At 40.9% G+C, this 26,476-nt stretch overlaps 2 protein-coding genes across 2 annotated transcripts; both read right to left on the reverse strand.

The window, feature by feature from the left end:
- Positions 1–674: 674 nt before the first annotated feature.
- On the reverse strand, positions 675–12,320 carry bicd2 (bicaudal D homolog 2 (Drosophila)). Its single transcript, XM_035151476.2, has 8 exons — positions 11,797–12,320; positions 7,826–8,038; positions 6,999–7,151; positions 6,293–6,754; positions 4,422–5,426; positions 4,104–4,255; positions 2,707–2,938; positions 675–1,954 (listed from the first exon to the last, which is right to left on the reverse strand). The coding sequence occupies exons 1-8, from the start codon at positions 12,028–12,030 to the stop codon at positions 1,952–1,954; spliced, it is 2,454 nt and encodes an 817-aa protein (XP_035007367.1). The 5' UTR covers positions 12,031–12,320; the 3' UTR covers positions 675–1,951.
- Positions 12,321–16,720: 4,400 nt separating this feature from the next.
- Positions 16,721–26,265, reverse strand: tkta (transketolase a). The gene is made up of 14 exons (XM_035151477.2): positions 25,929–26,265; positions 24,425–24,542; positions 24,152–24,265; positions 23,935–24,032; positions 22,887–23,078; positions 22,618–22,736; positions 22,273–22,469; positions 21,991–22,155; positions 20,801–20,957; positions 20,072–20,202; positions 19,879–19,962; positions 19,179–19,272; positions 18,414–18,536; positions 16,721–17,835 (listed from the first exon to the last, which is right to left on the reverse strand). Exons 1-14 carry the CDS (start codon positions 26,033–26,035, stop codon positions 17,648–17,650), a joined length of 1,887 nt encoding a protein of 628 aa, XP_035007368.1. The 5' UTR covers positions 26,036–26,265; the 3' UTR covers positions 16,721–17,647.
- Positions 26,266–26,476: the final 211 nt, after the last annotated feature.

Raw genomic sequence — 26,476 nt, forward strand, 5'->3', positions numbered from 1 at the left:
TTATATTTAGTCAATGTATACATTATATAATTTTAATACAACACTATATGTACAATAACACATCTTGTATTTTGCCACTGAATATATGAAAGAATTGTAAAAGCTTTTCTTAAACGATATTATTACACTGTATAATTTGTAATGTTCGCATTCGAAATAACTCAGTGTTTAGCCACTGAATATATGCAAGTTTAAGAAAAAAAGATCACTCAATATAAATAAAGAATTTTTTTAAGAATCATAATATAAAGTCTAGAATGGCACTTTTTTTCATCAAGATGTATCCTCTGAGAAATCGACTAGATTGTTGAAAAACAGACAATGATGTAGAAAGTATAATAAAAACAAAATTGCACCAAAATTAAATGGCTTCTTCGCTGACGATATCAAATACTTCCATCAAGTATCACGGAAATCAGTAGAATAGTTTTTCCCTTATCCTTCTAACTAACAAATGCTGATGAAACATAACTTTCTTAGTGGAGGAAAATACAGTCAACGTGTACTCACTATGGACAAGTAAACTATCATCAGTTTGTGAGTGTTACATGTGTATATTTTTTAAATTGTTATTGACTTTGATTATTGTACAAATAAAGAATAAAGCTTTATTGTGAAAATAACTATGGACTAGTACCTAAGTTATGTTTAACTGAAAAAGAACAGAGACGTCAGAGTTTTGAAAGTCAGATTTATTTCTTCACCAGTCGAAACTGGAGGCAGAGAAAGTCGACAGCAGTCATGAATTTTGCGAGTGTTTATCCACAGTTTTAGTCTTGAAACTCTGACCAGCCACGTCCACTCAAACTCCCGTATGAAACAAAAAGGATGATGACAACCTGTAGTCTGTGCAGTCAAATAAATACAATTGCAGTTATATTAAAACATAAAAATCAATTAGGAGAAGAATGTGAGCAACAACGTGTAAAATATATATATATATTGTTTGCAATGCAAATTGCACTTGTACAATATGGCACCGCAGGCGTATTTGTTTGGAGACAATGGATTATTTTATAATGGTTTACAATAATTGTATTAAAACAATTACATTAGACTCTCCTTCATGAATAAGTTTATGAATACTATTAACATCTGACCTTAACTTAGAAATCTTTAAATAAGCTTTGCATTAATACTCTTCCTCAGTCCAAACACGCATTCTTGAAAAAAGTAACAGCTCCTCCATGTTTGCAGAGGAGAACCAGTTATACAAAATTAAGTTCAGACCCTGAATTTGAAGCTCCACATCTGCAGGATCATATAGATTATGTAGAAAACAATGTATGGTAATTAGACGTCTTCCCAATTTCTTTGGGTTGCCAGAAAGGCACCCAGGAATCTAAGGCCAAAAGGAAAGAAACTAAGGCAGAAAAGGTCATTTGTCTCATTTGTTTTCAAATACTCTGTAAAAAAAAAGGCTGATTTAAAAAAATGTACCACATATTCACTGGTTTTATTGTTATGAAACTAATATGGATAAAAAATATTCTGATTCGCTTGAAATGTTATCAGGAACCAGGCAGATAAAAACGTGCACATACAGTAAAACATTGTATAATACTTTAAAACAATTAGTAGGACTTTAGAAAGAAAGAGGAATCGCGTAAGAGCAAGTCAAACAAAAAGTGCTCAGTCAGGGAAACACAGGTAAAATGTAATCAGCTAAACACCCATGTTGATTCTTCCTCAGGTTCAGTCATTATAGTGGTGCATATTGTTTGAAGACAGAAACTGTAGTGGGCAGCGGACGTGATGTGCCACACTGTGAGCAGTCACAATGTTGGACAATGTTTTGTTTTGGCACTCAAAAACAAAGAACTTGGCAAATACTGTTGGATAGGTTGCATTTTTAGCACTGACATGATTTGGACCATGACTAGAAAGTGAAGAACACTGCAGCACAGACTCTCACAGACGGACATCCTTATGGTCACTTGGCTTGATAGATTTACTGCAAATGGAAAAGTAGAAAAGAAGAAAAAAATCACTTGAGAGTAATGGTCGATTAATTCAATTTTAAATTTTCAGAGCATTGGTAAGATGAGTTAAAGTTAGTTAGATAAAGTTAGTGCACAGGAAAGATGATTGTGTCAAGCACAGAGATGCGTCATGCATGCATTTGTCAATCAGACACAACTCATGAGATCAAATGGAAATTAAAACTTTTTCTAATTTCTAAGGCATGTTGGGGACACGTGTGTGTTTCTAATACCAATATATTGGCCGATATATAAATATTGAAAATGATTTCTTACATTATCAAACCCTTATGACAAAGAAATGTAATTGAGATATGATATTTTTTCACAGTTTAACCATAAACTTTATATTAAATAACTATAAATAAAAAGACAGCACAAATACATTTAAATAAATATAGAACTTCAATTAAGAAAATAAAAATCTTTGATGTAAAATGTAAACATAAATGCACATCTTCGCATATTCACAAACATAAATGCCAATGTCGATATGTCAGTGAAAGGATTGTATTGGCTGATTTTCATCGGGCTCTAGTAGTATTAGTACTGTGTCCTATAGAGTGTTAAGAGGTATAATGGCTCCAAGAGTGTTTGCAATGAAAGAGTACGAGTGTGTATGCCAAGGCGGAGAGAAATGCAAATCTAGGATAAACAATGCAGATTTGTTCAAATGCAGAGCAGGCACAGGAAACCCAGGTGCTGCGTTATTCCTCTGACTTACATGTTGGCTGGAAGACGCTCCCTTGACCTTTAATTTGCTCTTGCTTCCCACAGCTGTGGCACTCTTACGGCGTTCCTGCTCGTGGTCAAACTCCAGGTCCTCCAGGCGCTGAGTTAAGGCCAGTTTCTGCTGGATGGCCATTCGTAACAGAGAATTCAGGGTCTTCTTCTCATCCTCCGCAGCAGTCAGCTGCCGTTGCATGTCATCCAGCTGGATCACGTACTCGTCGCACCTGAGAGAGAGAGGGAAAAGAAAGAGAAGAGAGAGTGAGAGAGAGAGGGAAAGGAAGAAACAGGAGATATGCATTATTTCCAGCAGGTGGAGCAGTTTTCCTCAGATTGCTGCCGTTGTCACATGTTTTCTCCATCCCCCCAGACCACATTTTCCAGATGGGAGAAAGAGGTCTGGCTAGCTGACTCACAGAAGTATTACATCAGACTGTTCCCACAATGCATTGTGTCTCTCTCAGACAGACGGACACTAACAGAAAGAAGTTATGCGGGAAGGTTTTGAATTATTCTTTAAAATAACTAGGAAAAGATGCTGAAAGAGGTAGTATTAGTAGATCTATCAGTGTTATTGGTACTTTTGTAATGTTTCCTGTATCAGAGAAAATAGTGCATGTATTATAGGTTGTGCCCTTTCACATGACGGTTACAAGGATATCTGTGTATTTTTAAAATTCAAATTCAATGACTTTTAAGACCTCTTTAAGACCCTAGAAAATAAATAATAAAAAATATAAATAAATAATACCATATTGCAGCAAAGAACACTGAAGTATGGTAGTGGGCCCTGAAAGCTTTGCTTGAGTGGACATAGTCACTGTATTAGCTAAACTATCAGTAGAAGCCGTGAATGACTCTATAGGCATCATGCTTTTTCAAGAGCCAGCACACCGCTTGTGCTCATGTGCAAATCCAGTATTTTGCAGTTCACCTTCCCAAGTTTAAAGTTTTTGCCTCTCGCCTCATAGGAATCACTGGATTGTTTCCATTAATCACTGCATTTGTCATCTTCAAACCACAGATATTAGGCAACGTGACTAGTCGTGCTCTTGTTTCTAAGCAGAAGAAAGGAGAACTATTGCCACCCACTACGCAGAGTAGGTACTATTTAAGTCAGCATACACACAAATACGTTGAATAAGTAATGATGTGGGATGTAAAATAAATCATAAATGAGCAAGATATGGGCACGCACATTCACTGCCCCAGATAAAAATGTAAAGCCTCCCCTCAGTTCCATATATATTTTAAGACATTTTTAGACCTTGAAAATCTAAAACTAGATTTAAGATGTTTTAAGACTTAAAGGCTTTAAGAATCCGCGGGGACCCTGGTTCGCTTTTCTTTTTCAAGAATTGAATGTAAATTAGTGATTGTGTTTAGTCATACCTTGTAGCAAACATGGCTCGCAGAGAGGAGAATGTAGCAGCATCCTCTTTCAGAGCCTTGAGTTCGTTGCGCAGCTTCGTCATCGTGTCAGTCACCATGATCTTCTCACTGTCGTACTTACTCTTCAGATTGGCCAGAGCAACCTCGGCCGTCTAAAGAGAATAGGATGTGATATAATTACTCACACATTTTCATGAAGTCTAAACTCAGCGGTTATTTTTAACTAAAACCAATGATCCCCTTTTTCTTGTATGTGTAAGTTTGATAAACAATGAACATCCTTCCTCTGAGAAAACAAACACAGCGTGGTCTCCTTACATGTTTGTTGGCCTTCAGCACGGCTCTGAGCGTGGCTATCTGTTCCCTTTTGGTGCTGAGCAGGGACTTCAGCTTGAGGATCTCTCCCATCCAAGCCTCTTTGTCTTTGTCCGCCACCGTGCTCAACTCCAGATTGGCGAGTCTCTGGCGCGACAGCTCTGTGGTGCGGTCCACTGCCTGCTGCAAGTGGAGGATCTGGTCGCTGATGATGGCTACAAGGTTGTAGATGTTCATGGGTTCTGGGCGGTGCTCTGGGGCCGGAGATGTAGTAGCTGCGGTGCTGCTGGAGTCGGTTTTTCCAAACTCAGTCTCGGTGATCAGCCCCTTGCTGATAAGTACGAAAGTCTGGTGCTCTTTCCCTTCGTTCCCTCGTCTCACCATGACCTTGCCTTCCTTGTAGTAGTCGAGCATGACACGGTTAGGGGTCTCATTGTTGCACATACAAACGTGGTTGTAGAGATTGGCCAGCTCCTCACTGAAGGCTATTAGCTCATCCTGGGCCACATTAAGGCCGCCTTGTGATTCCCCTGCAGCCTTGCTGACCAAATTAAGCTCCTTCTCCAGACGAGTCACCTCTGCTTTATCTACTTGACTGATCTTCTCAAGGGATGCTAAACTTGACCTCAAGTCATGGACATCACTCTCCAACTGCGTTCGCTCATCTTCATACTGAGTACGACACTCCTCGTATTCTGCTCTAAGCGTTTTCAGTTCCTGCCTCAGCTCCCCAGCTTCAGACACAGCCACAGTGTATTTACACTGCAGGATCTCAGGCCCGTTGATGTCCAGCTCATAGTAGTCTCCGTCGTCGTGGCTGTCCCGGTCTTTTTCACTGTCGAGGGCAGACTGGCGCTCCTTACTGGCCTGAAGCTTCCTCATGGCGGTGAGGTTCTCCGTCAGTTTGTTGACAGTTTCCTTTTGCTCGGACACAGTCCCATAGGCCCGTTCCAGCTGCTTCTGGTTCTCCTGTAGAGAGTTTATCAAGGCCATTTTCTCCCGCTCCACCTGGTATTGAAAGATCTTTAAAGGTTAGTTGGCCAAATTTACAGCACTGAATAAAATCTAAACAAAAAAGAAAAGATTCAGCAATAGCTCTTTGGCTACGTAGAACACAAACAGTATCTTTCTCGCCATAGTTTCTGTCTTCAAATTCAACTAAATATCACCTTAAAATGAGCGAATGTGGGCAGTTCAAGCAGGTTTAACTGTTTCTACTGTAAACAAGAGTAAACTCGTGCAGCAATATCTTGAATTAGCAAATCGCTTTTTTGCTGTTTTGAATTTGGCTAAATCAATTAATAACTAATATAAATGAAGGGACAGTAAAAGCATTTTTCTGAACCTCATGTATTCTATTGAGACTCATTCAACAGTGAGTAAACAAGAAGCGTTGGGCTTTTAATTCATTTTTCTGGACCACAAATGGATGACTGGTTCATTAAATGATATTGCCATTAATGCCTTTAAAAAGATCAAAGGAACTGCAACAGTCTCTTGTATAAATAACTTACAATATGTCTTTGATTCTAATATAATGGCATAATGATACATTACATTATATAATGATTTTATTATATGCAACCTAATGATGTTGTTTCATCACTATGAGACTACTATGACACTAGAGACTGCGTAGGTTAAGTCGCATCCCTGCAGAAGTGTCTGTATGGACAGTGTGAGTAAGGCAAGATGAATCTACAACTCAACTATATTTTTCTGCATGCACATACTGTTGTATGTTCAGTACCTAACATTTAAATCTCAAAATCCATTGTTTTCCGCTCATTCTAGTTGAAACCACACATGCAGGCAACACACTGCATTCAGGAAGCGTTGGTTGATGGTAAAAGTGGATTTAGTGAACTTCATACCTGACTGAGCTGCTGTTTCAGTTTCTGGATCTCGGAGATGTTGAGCTCACTGAGCAGGTCGTCCACCAGGCTGGGAGCCGGCTTGAAGGGCTCTCCTCTCTTGTTCACAGCGGCTCTGTTTTCGTCGCCCTCACCGGCCTTCATTAAGCCATTCTCAAAGCCTCTGATTAGATCATCGTTGTCGGGCTCGCTGATGGTGAAGGGATCGTCGTGGAGTTTCAGGTTGTCGAGGGAGATATTAAAAGAGCTGTTGTATACAGAGCCACCGATGGTCATCGAGTGGGAGAGCTGCTTGCGCAGGGAGGCCTTCTGCTCGCGCTCGGTTTTGATCGTCTCTAAGGCCTCTGTTAGCTGCCGCTCTGCAATTTCTCTAAGACGCATGGCTTCCTCCAGCTGGCTGTGCAGACACTGGGAGTCCTCCTCCAGACGCCGGAGCTCATGCTTTAGACCTTCGAATTCCACCTATACAGATGGTCACAAATACAAATACATCTGTCGATAACTACTTAACTGTGTCCACAGTAGGTTTTCTAGTAGGTCAAATATATAATAAACATGTTTTGTCACTTTCTTACATGACTGAAGAGCAATACCACGGGTAGTTTGAGGCATAAAAAGTTCTTAATCAGAAGTAACATAGCTCCATTACCACCTAGTTGAAGATGAGTAACAGAGTGAGTATTGTGTTTGGTGTTATTGGACTCACCTGGTTCTGTCTAAGCACAGATACTTGTTTCTGAAGAGAGATGTTCTCCTCTTCCAGCTCGCTGTAGTCCTGCAGCAGACGAGCCTCTCGCACCTTGTACTCTCTGATGTCATCACGTTGCTGACCGCGCTGTAGCTCTACCAGCTCTGAACTCTGCACGCAGGAAGAGATAGATAATGTCAGGTTATGGCAGGACGCATTAGTGTGAAGTCTTAATTAAATTCGATGCTCACTCTCTGCATTCTTGCGACAGGGGTCATTGAGAGTGAAATGAAGATTAGCATGTTTCACATACCACAGGGGCAAGACCTTGGCAGTGAATGTAATGACCGACGGAGGACATGGTCCAATTACCAATGTATTCTACAGAGAGCCGTGGTGGAGGACATCCTTTGTATCACTCGCAGTTGACCATTACATCATCTTTCCTGCTGGGCTCAAACTTGCTAACAGTCGCCCCCCCCCCTCCCCCATTACAATCACCAACTCTCTCACAACTACCGGTGAAATCCCAGTGGACTTCACAACTTCAACTTTGAGACCTTTTTTATTAAAACTGATTAAAAGCAAAATAATATTTTTATGTTTTAAAACACAAAAGGTACTGAGATCTCAGTTTTACAGCAGACCACAACTACTCATGTTATCATATAAAATGAACATGAATGCACATTTTTGCAAAAAATTTATAAATGTATAAAAAAACTCTAAACACATAATGAAGGGGTCTGAAAACTCTCTAAAATTAAAAAAAAAGTGTATATTCGAAAATGGAAGAACATTCATACCCTCCTACTCTATCTTAATATGTATGTGTTTAGTTTTACCTCTTTCATCTCCAGGACAATGGAGGACAGACGATCGCTTTCAGCTTGTGCACTGGTCAGGGAGGCTTTGGCCTGTCGGAGTTCATTCTGCAACTCCAGGACATTCTGCTGGTAGACAGCCTCTTTACTGGCAGACTCCAGAATCAGAGTCTCTTCCCTGCTTTCTCCATCTGCTGCCACCTTCCTTTGGATTGAGTAAGCTTGTCCAAAGGCCTGGAGGACAGACAGACAGTATGGACATCAGAACACACTCATTTGTTCAAAGATTATAGAGACAAACTACAATTCTCACATGACCAAATAAACCCATTGCCCACAGATAGTTCATGATCAAAAATACCAGGAGCGTGTCGCTCCCCAGTTTATATTGACTGGCATTGCTTGTGACACAGTACACCATGTGTTCACAAGAACTGTGTCACCCTCCTGTGACATTTTGCTGCTTCATGAGGGTCATGTTAAATACCAACAGAGCGTGGAAAGAGATTATTGCAACCACTACTTGCACATGAACTGCATTAATGTGATTTTATCATGCTCATGTGAGGGGAGGAAAAACACTTTCTTGTTCATTCTGAACTAAAGAAACGTGTTTTAATTTACAATTAAAAGATGGAAACCTCTATCAACTCAACCTCTGTGTGTTTTGTCACTGACTGACCTTTTCAGGATGAATTAATACAATTACAAATCACTGACGCATCCCAGGTCAAATAAACCAAACCTAACTTTCACAGACCATCTGTATTAACCTATAGCCTTTACCTTAATTCACCGTTAGATGTATGGATGTTGTTTTGAATGGTACAAAGCCTGGGAGCGAGCACTCCCTGACACATGAACAAAACAAAAACCCTTATGGACACTCAACAATAACAAACACCAACATCGCGGTCATGTCAATCAAGCAAAATAAAATTGTATGCAAGTCAAAATACATGTGGAGCACTTTCATAATTGTTGATTTCTCAGAGAATAACTCATGGATCATGGCATGTTTCTCTGGCATCCGTCCATCTTGTAAGACAATGGTTTTGCCTCTTTATGCATGCATCTTTATTCTCAGGTCTGACTTTATATAGAAGAGAGGTGGTCTTATTGCAACAGACCCTAAAAAAGGACTGACCACTCATGAATGCACTAATAGCTAGATAGCAAGCAAAGAGTCAAAGTTTAGGTTAACAGTATTAAGAGACAGCACAGGTAACCACAAGAACAGGTTAATAGGATGAACAAGTTAGTGTCAGACTCCTACAAGCATCTGACTTAAAGGCTTAGATATCCAACATCTACTGTCCCTGAGCCAAACGGCTGATGTAATGGTCATTGTCCAAAAAAGTCCTGAAAGCTTCCACCGAGCTGCAGCTCTACTTCCCACAACCTCACCTTTTCTTCCTCAACAGACTCAGTCAAACAAAGTGACAGAAAGTCGGCCGTGATATGAATTGGTGGAGCCTAAATACACAGTGCACTCATCATATCTGCCTCTGTCACATTTTCTACTGGAGAGAGAAGCAACAGGCACAATCATGACAGCAAGAGAACAAATAAAACAGTGAGTCACTTTGTGAATGGACTGTGATTTGCGCCATGAATTACACAACGTGGAGGAACAACAAAAATCACCATCACTATATAAACGATGTCATTCAAACATCTAACGTGGTGAGGACACAAGTTAGTTCCTCCAGGGTCTCTACAGGTTTCAACAAGTTAAATGTAAGTTTTAAAGACCACAATGAATGAAATTTAACAAGAATGTTGTGCACGAGAGATATGAAGGAATATCTGAGTCCCAGAAGTATTTACACACCCCCTCAATTGAAGACAAGGTGAAGTAGAGAATAACCCTCGAGACGCAAAGTTATCGCACAAACTACAGGCAGAAACAGTAAGTAAGTCTTTCCCACAGCCGAGTGTTCTTAGATCATTTACCAGTTCTGATCAGTTACCAGTTCCATGTTGGTACAGATTTCACAGTAATACCCACACCAACAAAACAAAATCCAACGACCATATACCAAACAAAACAAGAGGACAAAATAAAACAGTAGTGTTATCAGAGCATGATCATGTTGGTATTGTTGAGAAATAACTACAACACATGGAGACGAACTATGCATGCTGCCAAAACAAGATTTTATGACATTTTACAGTCCAAACGATGAATAAGGAAATTAAACAGTAGATTCATTAATAATTAAATTATTGTTAATTGCAGTAATACTTCAATTGGACTGGTAGAGATGGGTAGTAGTAACACTTGTGTCTTTTTCACAGCCAAGTAGAGTGTGACCTTTATCTGAGCATCTCCGGTTCATTCTCTAAATCAGTTATCTGTTCACAAATTAATTGATTTAAAACACTACATGTTTGAAACAGTAAAGATACTATATGTAAACAGTAAAGATTATTGGCTGAGCTGAGTGACTGTTAGAAAAAAACCATTTCACTAAATTATTAAGAGTGATGGATGGAGACATACAGTCCTTAAGAAGTGGCGACCACAGCTGCTGAATGTGGAAGTGTCTTAGGATGCAGTTCCTCTAAATGTTGGTGAACTGGCTGTAAGAAGACTGAGTAAACCGGAAGAGTGGGAAAAACCCAACTACTTCTTTTGAAATATATGCAGTCACAATTTCCCACAAGGTAGGATGTCAGTGCCTATGTCGTTTCTTCTCATGTCTGTCGCTGTAGGACCATTTTAAAATCATTTTCCTATGTATGGTATTGAATGTTGACGACACCACTGACTGATGTGTCAGCCTCTCCCAATCAGCTGTGCTGGTTGCTGCTTTTCCTTATCTCACATCAGATTTGTCCAGGAACCTCATCGTTCTCCAATTAGTGAAATATTTGTCTCAAATAACTGTCAGGGACAGCAGCAAATGATACCTCCAGACTTCAGAAATAAAGGGTGATGTCTCAGACTGCCATGTGTATAATAGAGCCACCTCCGCCAAGGAAGGAGGTTATGTTTTCACCCCTGCCTGACTGTTTGTTGGTTGGTTGTTTTGTTTGTAAGCAAGATTACACAATAACAAATGAACGGATTTCCATGAAACTTGGTGGAAGGATGCGGTGGGAGTCAGGAAAGAACCCATTGGATTAGATATTGGTCTCATGCAGACTAGGATACAGTAGCTGGATTGTGGATCAGTAACAATAGGGCTGGTCCATTCAATTAAATATCAGTGTATACAATCAGGAGTAATTCATGGAAACCTCAGCAACCATGCGTACATATAAAAATATAATTTGTGTAATTTAGATAGTTTAACTCATTCCTACGTCATATGAGCAATCTAACGAGCACTTAAATGACAAAATATAATAATAATACCAAAGACTGAATTGCATTTAAAAGCCTGAAGCACATTTCTGTTGCACTTTCAGATTCCTTTAGACCCATAAACCAGCAGCAGCTTGGACACACACACACACACACACACACACACACACACACACACACACACACACACACACACACACACACACACACACACACACACACACACACACACACACACACACACAAGCTGCTGCAGATGTCTCATTTGAAGGCCTCACTCAGACTTACATACCGAGAGCAAGTGTGGGCAAGTGACCAAAACAGTAGAGACATGTTGAATTTTTTTTAAATCCCCTCGTGTGTGGAAATCATGAAGCTGACTTACACATTTGGTCACCATGTGTTTATCAGTAATCACCTCACAATTCATGTATTTAACTTTTCAGGAGAGTTTTAGAAAGTTGGTTGTTGGAGGCAAAGAGACTGAAGGTATATATTTAACTTATGTTAGTTCTGATCACACTGAGTATTATAAACACAACCCTGACCGCTGCTGGAACTTTACTTCCACGCTGCAGACAGATGACTCGATCTGTCAGTGATCACATACTGATATAATTAACACTGCAGCCAGAGACACGTCCAAGTGTCCGGTTGCGTGGCTGTGACCTCGGGTTACCTCCTTCAGCTGGTCCCGCTCCTGCCGGACCGTCTCGTGTTCCGTCTCCAGCTCGTCGAACCTCTGCTTCAGCTGCTGCTTCTCCTCCAGCACCGCCAGCCCGTACTCCGCCGCCTGGATCTTCTCGCGGGTCGTCTCGCGGAGCTCCAGGGTGAGACGCTCCACCTCGGCCCGGAGCCACTGCGGCCCGGCCTCCGTCACCAGCACCCCTTCGGGATATTCCCGCTCCTCCATGGTCGTCGCCGGCTCGACGCGCAACTGTAACGGGACCCAGCCCTGCCCTGCCCTGGCTGGAGCAGGAGCCGCGGGGGGAAAAACCACCGAGGCCACAAATCACTGCCTTCTTTGTTGGCCCCGCATTGTTGGGACTTAAATGGCGCCTGGTTCCCTCTGGGTTCTCCCGCCGCAGCCTTCGACAGAGCTCAGCCCCGGGGAGACTTTAGTCATCCTCCGGGAGTTAGTTCAGCCTCCGTGAAGCTGACACAGGAGGAAACTTCAGCTGAGATCATCGACTGGAAAAAACACCGTCCACACACTGCATTCGAATCTGGGCTGGCAGAGAGGGAAATGTAGTTTCCAGTGAGATGCCGGTACATCAGGGATAACGTACTCCAGCGAAAACTTGACGTCAAGTACCAGGATGCAGTGCGCGGGCATGGAAGAGGAGCCTGTATTTTTGTGAAGACATCAACACTGCCATCTAGAGCTTTTACAGGGAAACTACAACCATACCCATGGAACTATAATACAAAGTAACCCTAACTAATATATAATGTAATGTAATGTAATCATTTGTATGACTATACCCACTAGACAGATATTATATTTTTTGTTTATAAAAAACAATTGTTTTGGCTGGAAACAACAACAATAAACAATTATTATCAATATTATCATCATTATTGACATTATTAACTTTATTTAACTAAATATTTCTTAAATTGAATATATTTGGTATCATAATGGGTATTATTAAATATCCAGGACAAACTCGATGCCTTTTTCTGACAAAAGTCCCCAAACTCAAATATATTTGATTTAAAATGATATAAAATGGAGTAAACCAGACTTTTGACTTAATTTGACCAACTGACACAGATTATTGTTCATCCAAATGGCAGCCGGTGGATTTTCTGTCACTAGACTAAACAGTGAATAGGCTAATTGTTTCAGCTCTATTTGTGATTCAAATCCAGGCTAAACGTGGCTCCTCCATCACGACATCTGCTCTCATTACCAAACTGAGTGACGGCTTTCATTCCTCCACCCTCGGGCAACAGTCGTGGTTGGAGCCATCCGTCCCATTCTCATGAACACCATCTCAGGAGCGGATTGGGGGAAATTTCTTGAATGTTCCAAACTGATTAGAATTTGCTTGTCAGAGGTGAAAGGTCACTTTAACTGCACAAAAAATATTTAAATGTGTAATAATAAAAATGTCAAATAAATGTCCAATAGGATGAAATAATAATGTATCTAATAAAATATACATATTTATAATAAAAAATATAATAATGTTATTTTATAAGCTAAAGGTCAAAGATCAACTTGACATCATAACAATCTGTAAAACCACTTTTCTGGACATATTGAATATTGTAACTCAGGAACAGAAGAGATGATTGTGATGTATGTTTGTTCCCAAACTTGACCAGTAGGTGGACGCCTACACCAGCAAGATGATGCTCCTGGCTTTAATTATGGACTCTAGCTAAAAAGTTATTGATGTGTTCTTTTCTTTGGACTTTCAGGTCATTACTGATGATAGGGCCAGAGACTTAAAACTGTGACTTTTCATCTACAGCTCTGAAATATTTTTAATCAAATACTTGATTGAACCCTGCTGTAATACTGAAAGATGTCTTAAGATTTGCCGTTGTCTTTGAGCCTCACCCACTTAAATCCATACATGAGCATGAATACGAAAGCGAAACATTGTTATCTGAGACTTGACCTTTGTTCCTCCTCACTGCCTGGCAGAGTGGTTCGACCGGCTTCAGGAAATTGTCTCCTTGACGTTGAAATATCTCACTGTTGCTACACCTGCCTGCAGTATTAGCCTGAAGCCGAAGTTAAGTACACCTGTGTTTTCTGGCTCCCACGCTCTTCCACCTGTGGTCATGGTAATCCACTCTCTCACTATATAACTTTATTGTATTATATATTCCATATGCTGTCGCTCCCTCTTGCTTTCTTTTTCATTCTTTGATCTCCATCTACTTTCTTTCTTACGGAAGCGTATTGCATTCACTTGAAAAAAAAAAAAAAAAAGCTCTGTTTTTCTGAGATAATTTTTTATTAAAAAAGAAAAAGAAAAAAAGGGCTCTGTTTTTCTGAGATAATTGTAATCTAGTATTTTGATGAAGTTACATTTTGCATGGACGTTTCGCATAGAGCCCTTGTTCAGCGGGTTGCATGTAACTGTTGCACTCTTAGACAGTTTTTTGTTTGGCACGATTTCTTGTATTAGCGCCATGACGTATAGCGTCGCTTCAAACTGTCAGACTCTCCTTCTGTATAAATAACAGTGAACCACAAAAGACTAATGTAGCCGAGCGTGTTGTTCTCTTATACTGTCACAGGCCTCAGCCGGAAGAGGACACGAGAGATAGTTATTGAATCGGGACATCACACCCGGTTACTTTCCTTCACACTTCAAAACTTCTCTATTGACGGAACCCTCTTCCGTTAGAACCCCTTTCAAAACAAGAGTCCCAACCAACACCCTGCTTATAACAGGAACTACACATCAACCTTCCATAATAAAGCCACTAAATAAAATAGCTTACACTAACAAACGAAATATTTATCTATCTGTAGCATATCCCCCGAAAGATGGTCGAGACTTTCAACTGATGTTTTCAGGTTTATTTGAAACTTCCCTAAACAACACCGTGAGAGCTTGTGCCTCTTCGGAGGGTCGCTAAAACATCAAACTTTTCCTTTGTGAAGTTACAGATTCATAACAGTAAGTCCGCGTCTATACAGGAACTTCACTTTCAAAATAAAAGCATGTAAAAAAACCCCTCTGTTTTTAAAAAAAAAAACTGTTTTTTTTTTTTAAGTGAATGCAATACGCTTCCGTACTTTCTCTACTTACTTTCAGTTTATAAATCAAACTATCAGCACAGATGTGTCTCTTACCAAGAAATCATTATAATGTTTCTCTTTCAGGAATATGGAGGGGACCTCGCTGGCTTTTACAAATACTGTATGTAGAACGTCAAAGTCTTAGTTAGTGGAGGGTGGCAGCACACAGAGCCCTAAAAGAAACTCCACTTTTTTTTAGAGGATATGTCTTAATTTTTTTAATCCATTCTTCTGACCATTTTCAGACAAATACTATCATTTTTATGCAATCTGCGTTGGGTTGGGTTGTGGAGCAGCCTCCTATAGGCCATTTTGTTGTAAGTAGATATACAAGTTACTAAATAGTCATATACAATTTCTATGAGCATTTCCATTACTGTCATATATTTGTATGGATTCTGATTATTCGGTATGGATTCTGATTATTTGTTTTGTATTTCCAGCACTCATGATGCCATCAGTTCTCGCTGTGTTTTTCACCATAGTGTTTGAGGTTTTGGGTATAATATTTGGTGAGATTATCTTTATTTTTTTTAATTGATAATAATTAATAGTGGTTATTGTTTTTTTCCCCCATAAAGTCTTCCCCTTTTCAAATGCTGAACAGGTTATTTTAGTTGACCCACTAATCTTTGTTCTGTTTGACAATGACAATCTCAGTGTTTATTTTTTATGTTCCTGTCAGACCTGCCAACTCAGACAAAGAGATGTAAAGGTCCTCCATATGACAAAAGAGGTATATACTTGCTTGCACACTTTAAAATGGTTATAATTAGTTCCATTGGTTCAACATTAACTAGCAACAGATTAATATTGCCAGCAAAATATATATTCACAACAAACAAATGTAATGAAAGTATTCATATTCATTATTTTTAGTTATTATTTATTATCTAATGGTATGTAAAGCGTTTGTGAATAGTTTTACAATTAATATCTAAAATTATATTTATCAATTTCTTATCCATCTTTAAATTATGATGATAAATCCGTGTCAACATTTTTCTTTAAATCAATTTTTACTTTCTAACTCTCTGTAGATGTTTGCTGGGGATTTTGTTTTGCACTTTTCATGGCCATCCTGAACCTAAACTCATATCACGGTAAAGCCACATGACTTGAAAAAACGGCTTCAGAAATATAGCCTTCCTCCGGTTAAACGTTGTGCTTTGTTCCAGTATACACGCTGTCTTATGGATGTGGCATCATTGTGTTTGCACTCAGGGGAGCAAAACGGAAATACAGCTCTCTATGGTAGGTACAGGGTAATAAAACGTGATTTGAAGTTTCCACGTTTATCATGGATTGAATTTGGTGTCTTTAAATGTCTCAGTTGCCATTATGGTAATTTTGTCTGATGTCTGTTTTGGACAGGAAGCTGAGAGAGGGAGAGCAGTCCTGGTGGTAACAGGAGTTTACTACCACAGACAATGAAGAAACAATCAGCGATTCTGTGGTTACGTACTACAAGGTCGAAGAGCAGAGCTGTGTTTGAATAAATGATCCTATGGAATCAAGGATGTTAAATTCTACCAGGAAGCCATACATTTTTATTAAAGTATGGATGTTTAAGAATCCTTTATTTAGTTTTGGCATTTTGTTGTTTATAAGAGAATGTAAAAATCATCAAGATTGTGACGAGCAATGTAGACCTGTACTCTGCACTTATGTGAAAACTGTTTTATATTAATACAGTAGCTGTGATTCATGATTGTTTTGTATAATTTATTTAAACTCAATTAAAAGTACTGATTTCTTCACATACTGTGTGTGGTGCTTGAATGCATGGACACAAATGCATTTATAGGGAAAAGGAACAAGTGAACGCTCAGGGTCAAATGCAGATGGCTTTATTACATGAATGTAAGATACATACAAAATTTCAAGTAACAAAAAGAGTGTTTGGTCTTGATTGATCCACAAGTCAGACATAACATTACCTTCATAGACAAAAGCCAAGACCATATTCTCCATCAGCACTGGAGGGATGTTCAACCCTCCACCTTTATGTAAGAGGCGATGTCACTGACCACACACTGATTATTACTATCACACTGCTGGTATGGTCCAGATGTACAGCTGTAGCACAAATGAACACATGAGGTGTGTGTGTTTAAATAGTAACTTTAAAATAAAAAAACAAAGGAAAAAGTGCTGGAGAGAAATGATTTCAAATCCACAAAAGTTGGGAAATTGGGTGAAGATGTTTAATGTTCTATACGTGACTGCTCTTCATGGCCTAACTACATTTGTTCTTTTTTATATTTTTCTCCACTACCTTCTACAAACAACAACTCGGTTTGATTCTTTCCCACACCATTGTCATGAAAAACACCTACTTTAAAACTACGCCCCACCCAGTATTATCAAAGCTACATCAGAACAATATAAAAAACACATTTCCAGCTGAATGAAGAGCATTTCATCAGTACACATGAGGGTACATGTATTGTTTTGTTGGACGAGTGAATTATGGCCACGTTTTGATTGACTGAACTGGATGCACGACAGTGCTGGTATTACAAGTACACGTGAATTTGTCTGCTTGTATTTGTGATGTGATGGATGCATTTAAGAAAGGTACATGTGGAAATCTACTTCAAAGTGTACAGCACAAAATCACATTACTTTAGTACACACTTGGGGGGGCATTCATGGTGAAGGGGTTCTTTAGAGAGGGGTGTCGTGTGAATCAAAATCATACTTTCATCTGCAGGGGTGTGATCAGGTAGGTAGGGTGGGCGGGGCAAGGGGAATAGGGTTACTTGGCGTTGGTGGAGCTGCTGAGCATCTTGCGGACGGCCTGGGCGATGGCGTCACGGTCGATGCCATAGATCTTGAGGAGCTCCTGTGGTTTGCCACTGCGGGGAACGTGGGACACAGCCAGACGTTGCAGGCTGAAGCCGGACTCATTGACCATGGCTGAGCACACTGCCTCACCCAGGCCGCCTGTGGAAAAACAATTTATCATATAAAAGAGATGCAGAAGAAAGAGGAATCCTCCATGAACGAGGAGGTACATGAAATATGTTTGCAGCAAAAATGTGACCGCTGAACCACAATCCCTCTTTGGCCCACATGTAAAATGAATGAAACGCCCAACATCAGATTCATTACAGTTGCCAACTATCCTTTGTCCAGTCAAGTCCATGCTATCACCCATCCCCACTCTCTTCAGGCCACGGCTGTCTGTGCTATCTAGGTCACATCGAGCCCCATGGGCACGTGCTCAGTTAAGGAAATCTGACAGCACTCTGCCTCTCTGGCTCTCACACTTACAAAAATGCACCACAATACCAGTACCTTCCCTGCGATGAGGGCACAACCGCCAGCCTCCCGCTCAGCCAATGAGCAAATGCCACCATATCGCGTCTCTGTCGCTGCACCAATGAGAACATGCCACCGCGACACGCACCCGGAGACATGGACCAATGACAGGGCCCCAGCTGCATCATGCTGAGAAGCAGTGGTGGACTCATATGATATGCAGACGCTGAGTAACATGGGCAAATGTCATGGAAACGTACCTTCATAGTAGTGGTCCTCCACAGTGAGGACTCGTCCCCTGGTGGCACGTGTGTGATCGATGATGGTTTTGGCATCCAGCGGTTTGATTGTGAAGGGATCAATAACCCTCACTGAGATCCTCTCTGTAAAATCAATTAATTAAGTGGTTAGTGCCATCGCAGCGCGTCCTGAAATAAACACATCAGCTCATGGGCAGCACATTTATTCATTATAGGTTCAGGTGTTTTATCAGCCTGAAGCAGGGCAAACAAGCAGGTTAACATTCATTAAAGTTCTTCAGGATAAAAACTCAGGGATGATTAGATTGGAATAATCTGTACACAGTAATGTTAAGAGCTGTCGTCCCTGAATCACCAAACCTTATTAAAAGCTTTCATTAAAATGACCTGTGAGCAAATAATTAAAGGATATTCCGTATTATTTTCAGTGCTAACTGTGCTAAATAACGAAACAGAATGGCACTCAGTGGAGCACATACCTCCAGCAAGGCCCAACAACATTTAATCAAGCTGCACCAAATTACACACACTCACACTGTAGATATCAGTTGCCTAAATATGCCTGATTTCTTTCATCAAGACCGATTAGTTATTTCTTTGGGAAAACAGTGGAAATGTTCAAAAACCAAAAAAATCTGTCCCCTGATGCAGTTCTGCACTAAAATTAAATTTGGTGTAATATTGCTCATAAACAAACCAACAAAATCATAATTTCCTTTTCATGTATTTCATCAGCTTGCACTGAAAACAGTTACAGTACTTTACCTTTCTTTAGATGTTCAGCGGCTGCCAGCGCCTCATGCAAAGTCACTCCAGCTGCCACCACAGTCACCTGGTCATCCTTGTTCTGGTACACCACCTGCAAATGGTATTATATATATGAATATATAATATATATGTAATATATATATATAATATATATATGATGTAGAATAATGGTAACATATCTTCGGTTTCATTATGTTTTACACAGTGACAGTGCTTTGTCTTTCTGTGTGTGTGTGTATGCGTGTATGTGAATGGGAGTGTGTGTGTGTATGTGTATGTGTATGTGTATGTGTATGTGTATGTGTATGTGTGTGTGTGTGTGTAGTGCTTTTCCAGTCATAACCAGCACTCCAAGCACTTTACACTACAAGTCACCCATTCACACACACATATACAGCACTTTTATAAGCCACACATTTCTATCACACATCACTCACACTCTTCCATCAAAGCAGCCATCAGGGATGATTTTAAGGTTCAGTGTCTTGATCAAGAACACTCACACTTTGGTGTGCAGGCTTAAGGAGCCAGTGATAGAACCACCAACAGTCTGATTTGTGGACAACCCGCTCTACCTCCTGAGCGCCACAGCTGTGGACCATGTGTATGTGTATGTGTGTGTGTGGGGGGCTGTCTGTTTTTAATTCTTACTTCCCTTGTTGTCTTACCAGCTCTGTGAGCACATAGTCTTTCTCACCTTTGCCTGCCCGACATGGAAGTCCTCGTTGCTGTTATAGACGATGGCACTGTCTTGGCGGCTGGTTCGGATGTAGCAAACACCCTGTGTGCAGGAGAGAAAGGACGAGCGTTACCACCGAGGCAGCTCATGGGCTCTACAGAAATGTGTCTATGATACTGTAGGGAAGCGTCTGCAGCTGAGTTTCAGGTACCTTTGTGGTTGCAGCCAATTCCACAGCCTTCTCCGTAGAGACACCGTCACAGGGGTAGAAAATGGTCGCTGTGGGAAGGGCCCTGAACATAGCCATGTCCTCCAGACCCATCAGAGAAGGACCCTCCTCTCCTGGAATACACACATATCGGGTTAATCTCACATCCAACAATTACAAATCCTCACAAGGTATCGACTGGTATTAGGTGAGCTGATACGTGCAGGTAGAAACAGACATCGAGCCAGACTTTGCATGCAGTGTACCTGCGCTAACAGAGGGACACCTGGTTCCCTCCAGACAGCTTCCAGGGCAGATAGGTAGAGGGAGAGAAAGGGGAGGGTTGAGTACTAGCTGTCAGGTCAAGGATGTGAATAATAAAGGAAAACACAGGATAAGAAGGAAAGAGACTAACAGTTGCAACAACCACACACCCACAAACACACAAACACACACACACACACACACACACACACACACACACACACACACACACACACACACACACACACACACACACACACACACACACACACACACACACACACACACACACACACACACAGAGATCATTCATATGTCTATCAGCATTGGGGTTACTGTAAATATGGTCCGGGTGCTGTGAGGTGTCTGGCTTCAGTGTGAGGGAATAAAGGTGAATGTCTGTGGCAGTGACGTGGGTGTGGGAAGGGTTGTGGCGTGCATGGCTCATCAGGAGCAGTTTTTACGAACCAGTGGAGAGGCCACAGTGGGAGCCACACAGGTTGATGTTGCTTTCTGAGATGGCTGCCATGCGAAGCTGGTCATAGGCACGGGTGAAAAAGGAGGCAAGAGTACTGGCGAACACCACATTCCTCTCGCGGGCAGCGCATCCCATGGCGACACTGACCTGGGAAAGGAATTCATTGTCTCTTAGTACCTATTCAAGAGCACAAGGTGATATAACCTTCCTGCATGTACCAAATTAGATACAGGTCACACATGCTTTATCCCAAAAGGATCATCCAGAGGCACAAACCATATATGAAAGTGCCTTTGAACCATGGAGTGAGTCAATGAAAAGAGTTTTCCACAGATCTATGGAGCTTTTTCGCCCATATGGGTGGAATTAGAGGCATACCTCCTCTTACAAATAATTTCCTCTGTCCTCTCTTCAAACAGCTCACAAATCCCATAACCTCTCTCCTTGTTTAGACAGAAGCAGCAACTAAGCATCCGTGAAAGTTCAAACACGATGTTTAGATAAATTCTCTACTGTACTGTATATGCTCTCATACACAGTCAAATAACATAAACTACTTATTTAAAGGCTGCACTTTAACTAATGTTTCAATAGAATCATGGTTTAAATACAGTGGATTTTAATTTAGCCACCCTTATTGTGTCATTCAACTTTTGACTTTTCTCATGCGTTCAGCCAGATGGCCCCACCCTCTACACTGATTAATATTTTATTTCTGAATACGCTTGTCATGACTGCTTATCGTCACATGCACGCCTGACCTACATTGGAGCGGGTTTCTGTCAGAGCCGTAACGGCACAAGAAGTTAATGCCTAAATGCTTCTTTCCAATAATCTAAGATTTGCTGAATAATTAATGGCAAAAGAAAAGACACTGGCAAAACCACTGGTGTGAGCAGCCGTCATATTGTCAATAAATAAGTAAGAGTTGTATATTTTCCCTTCCTGAAATTACAAAGACAAGTCATGTATAATGAAATAACTCAGCTCTGAGATGTAGAGCTGAGAAAATGCAAGTTACCTTTTTATCTAAGTCCCCACATTAAATAGACAAAAATCGGGTTTTAATTATGTTTTTAAATTAAAATATGAGGGATCATTTGACAAAGACAGAATAAAGATGGAATGTAAATTGCTTTGTGAAATAGACTTGAAATACTAGAATTGTTAGGGATCATACCATGTTCTGCTGTGCGATGTAGCACTCGACGAAGCGGTTGGGATACTCGTTCTTGAAGATCTCCGAGTAGGTGAGGTTGTTGGTGTCTCCATCTAGGACCACGAAACGCTCATTGTAGCGGCCCAGCTTGGCCAAAGCCATCCCATACGCTTTCCGTGTTGCAATCTACAGGATGAACAATAACAGACCTGCCTTTATGTTGAATTCATTTATTTTTAATCTGGGATTTCTGCAGAGGTTGAGGATTTGATTAAAGTCTGTGCTTGTGCACAGAGGACACACCTTCTCTCCAGCCTTGTAGGTCGGTGCGCTCGGCATCCTCATGTTTCTCAGGCTGACCGGTGGGGAGTCCTCCACTGGAGCAGGTGGGTACAAGTGCTTGCTGCTGTTCATGATGCGACTCTGCAGATCCTTCGTAACCATGTCGGCCATGTCTTTGGGCAGAGGTTTGGCGTGCCAGCCTAACTTGTCTTCTGCAGCTGAAACCACAAATACAACGTACATGCATTGGTGGATTCAAACTCTGTATTAGGGTTAGAGACTCTGCCTGGAAACTTGCAATATACATTTTGCAGTGAAGTGGTAGAGTGAGAGCATTGCATGTGCATACGATGAGTGGATAGTTACCTGGAATGCCTTTGCCCTTGATGGTTTTAGCGATGATAGCAGTGGGTTGATGGCGCGGCTGGCTCAGAGCCTTGCACAGCTCCTCCACGCTGTGTCCATCCACAATTATAGAATGCCAACTACACAAATACAAACACATATGAAAATCACACATGTGTACTTTATATAATCAGATGGCATGTACACAGATCTTTTGTATAGCCATCATTTGCTACACACACACATGTGCATAGCCTCTACCACACTTTTTGGTTTTATGCATTTTTTACCCGAAAGCTTCACAGCGCTTCTGATATTTATCCACATGATGCTGCAGGGGAGCAGGGTCACTTTGGCCCAGCCGGTTGATGTCCAGGATGGCCACCAGGTTGTCGAGCTGGTAGTAAGAAGCGAACGACATGGCCTCCCAGACAGATCCCTCAGACATCTCACCATCCCCCAGCAGGCAGTACACACGGTAACTGGGTCGGAGATCAAGGTTGAGTTAGTTTCTGTTGGTGTGTGTGTGTGTGTGTGTGTGTGTGTGTGTGTGTGTGTGTGTCCGTTTGTTTGGATGAGGGTGGGGTTTTGTGTTCACATGAATTGACATGATTCTCTTTCCACTATCTGACACTTGGTATGGTAACCAGCTGTGACATAGTAAATCCCGACCTCAGGCCTGTGAGGGAGCGGCTGCTGAATTTCACACCTGCCTCTGAAACATATCTCACAAAGGAACCAATAGATTCCGTTTAAGTCAGATCATCTCGTTTTATCTCAAAAAAAAATTTGTTCACCATTGCTCTCAATATTTCCAGGAGAGACAAAATGCCATTTAAAAAAAAAGCTGTAATTTGAAAAACAAGAATTTGTATTTTGCCGCCATTGCAAAGGAAATGCGTAATAAAGGGACACTGATTCAGTTTGTGGCGCTAAATTAGAAAAAAAGACTGTTAAAAAAAATGAATGGTTCAAAGCACAGTATCTGAATTAGACACCGAGATGAAAATTGCTCAGATGGTAAAAATAACCAAGATATGACTGCTGGGCCTGCGATTATTAGAGCAGAAGAATTGTGAGTGCAGAGCATGTAGCCGCAGAACACACCCACAAAATCTGGAAAATCCAAATCACCAGGCACTCAAAGGATGCATGCTGAAATTTAAACTGATGATAACTAAGAAACAAAAGAAAGACATTTTGTACATTTTGCCATTGTGTGTCAATTGGATTCAAGTCAGGGAACAGTTTTTAATTGAATGAAAAAATCTAAAACGCTTACAAACAAGACAAAAATGCACTCAAAAGCAAATGAAGCTGTTAGACTAGAGTAATTACCTGGACTTGTCAAAATATTTCCCGGTGTAAGCCATTCCACAGGCCACACCTAGACCCTGCCCCAAGGATCCAGTGGCTACATCCACAAACTGCTGCTTCTGAAATGTGCACAACACACACAGAGTAAAGCATCATTTAAAAAAAAAAAAAACTGTTGGCACGCTATTGTGGCCTTTGAGATGATTCCTGAGGTGTGTTACAGTATGTGACAGCTTACTGGGGTTGGGTGGCCCTCCAGGGTAGAGTCAACCTGGCACAAGCTGAGCAGCTCGGCCTCCTTCAGGAAACCTGTTTCAACCCACATGGAGTACAGGGCCGGAGCAGCGTGACCCTGTGGGGAAAAACGTCACAAAGTTTAAGTGGGTTTTGCTGAAAAAAAAAAAAACCCACTGAGGTGAAGTGAGGAAAAGGTCAGATTCTACACGGCATTTAAACAAAAAAAAATAAAGACAGCCTCCTTTTCAGACAAGCAGGAATTCTTCACTCTCACCTTGGACAGGATGAAACGGTCGTTGTGGAAGTTCCTGGGATCATCGGGGCGGTACTTCATGGTGTGGAAGAAAAGCACGGACATGATTTCTGCCACACTGCAGCATGATGTGGGGTGTCTGCATGACAGAGGAGAAGGTGCTTTTACCCATATGTCAGACTTAAGTAAATACACATGCACAAAGGAATGTAACGTAATGCCATAAAGACACACACACACACACACACACACACACACACCGTTTCAATTTGAATGTGTTTATCATAAAGAGAATTATAATTATTAAGTGCATATTAATACAGGTGGTGCTATGGTGTCACTGCAGACCGTTGATGCTAATCATGTTACAAAATCATCCAGAAATATAGTTGGACATTTTCAGTAGCAGACAATAAACCTGCAGGAGTAATAGAAACAGTGGAACATGTGTTATAAATTGTAGATTTTCACATGTCACAATGCAGAAAATAAGTCCAGATGTGGCATCAAAAACCAAATTAGTCACATGAAGGACAGTACATTGGAAACGCATTCACATCCACTGACTCCAATATTAGTCTGTTGTAGTGAGTTTAGTTATTATACTTCATGCAAAAAGGGCTTGACAGATAATTCATTTTTTCTCTGTTCCCATCAGTGTGTAACTGTGTTCAAGGGGGACCTAGACTGCAAAATTATTCAAATATAGAAAAGATTTTGGATGATACTATGCTGTTCAAACCAAATAAATTGCAAAACACTCATGATTCTATGGATCGGTATAAAGACATTTAAAATTCAGCGCTATGAGACCACATGTGCATTGAAAAATGTCATCTACAGCAGCTGTGCAGCAGCCACGCGATGCTCTGGTCTGTCTTTGTCATCCATTTCACCCAGCTTTGTACGTGGTAATATACTGTGCGAAGTACTACACTTACCAAAATATTTATCCTGCAACACACACAGTAAATATTTCAAATTCTATAAATGTACCAAAGATCATATGAAATTTAGTCATTTTCCAGAATATTAAAATCAAATCATCTGAACACTTTAAATCATTCACTTCATATCTCGGCAGCCTAAATATCTTAAAGTTATTTAAAATTCTCTGGAAAATGGTGTGTATTTTTTAAAAACACAATAAATGTTCGATAAAGTCTAAATATATAGAAATTGTGTTATCTAGTCTGTATCTTTTTTATCTATTTCATTCAGTTAATTGATGAGAAGGATTTCAGATCACAACTGATCAAATGAGAACTTTGAAAGATCAAATGCTTCTGTCGGTGGAGTAAAGGAGAACAAAGAGAGGACACATTGTTCCTTTGGCCCTTCACTTGCATCTATCTCTCAGCGTGTGCGTCTGGACATGCACTTATGTCATTGGGTGTGAATGTTGATGTTCAGCCATGCGTCCTTCGTAGAAATATTACATTTGTGTTTAAAGCTTCTGTTTACATCTCATTCACATTCTTCTTGTAAAAACTCAAATGTGTGAGAGGCAGTGGAGGAGACTCACCCACTGCCCGCTGCAGTCGTTGCCTTGATGGAGTTGATCCGGAGGCGGTTGGCGATGTTCCTCAGCGCCTGCACTGTCTGCTGGTCAGGTTTGTGATAATCCTCCATGAAGGCAAAAATATCAAGTTCCACAGCACAACAGAAAAGTGGAGCAACTGAGAGCCTCTGCCGAGTTTGTGTGTTTTAAATGTGTGTGGGACAGTAAGGGAGGCCCAAGAGCAGCACCTGTTTATGTGTGTGTGTGTGAGTGGCAGAGGCAGAGGAAAAGAGAGAGAGAGAATGGGGGATAAGCTGGATTTATCCTACGGGGCAGGCAGACACATAGATGCACCACACTGCACGCAACGCACACACACACACATACACACACACACACACACACACACACACACACACAGGAGGGGTTACCCAGTGACGTGGACTGGGTGTTGCTGCTAAAATCAAATGGAACTCATTCTATTGGCTACTGCATGACTGGGATGGTGGAGGTGTGTGTGTGTGTGTGTGTGACTGGGAGGAGTGTCTGGATAATTGGGAGGAGGGGAGGCA

This window comes from Hippoglossus stenolepis, chromosome 3, assembly GCF_022539355.2.
Source record: "Hippoglossus stenolepis isolate QCI-W04-F060 chromosome 3, HSTE1.2, whole genome shotgun sequence".
NCBI lineage: Eukaryota > Metazoa > Chordata > Actinopteri > Pleuronectiformes > Pleuronectidae > Hippoglossus > Hippoglossus stenolepis.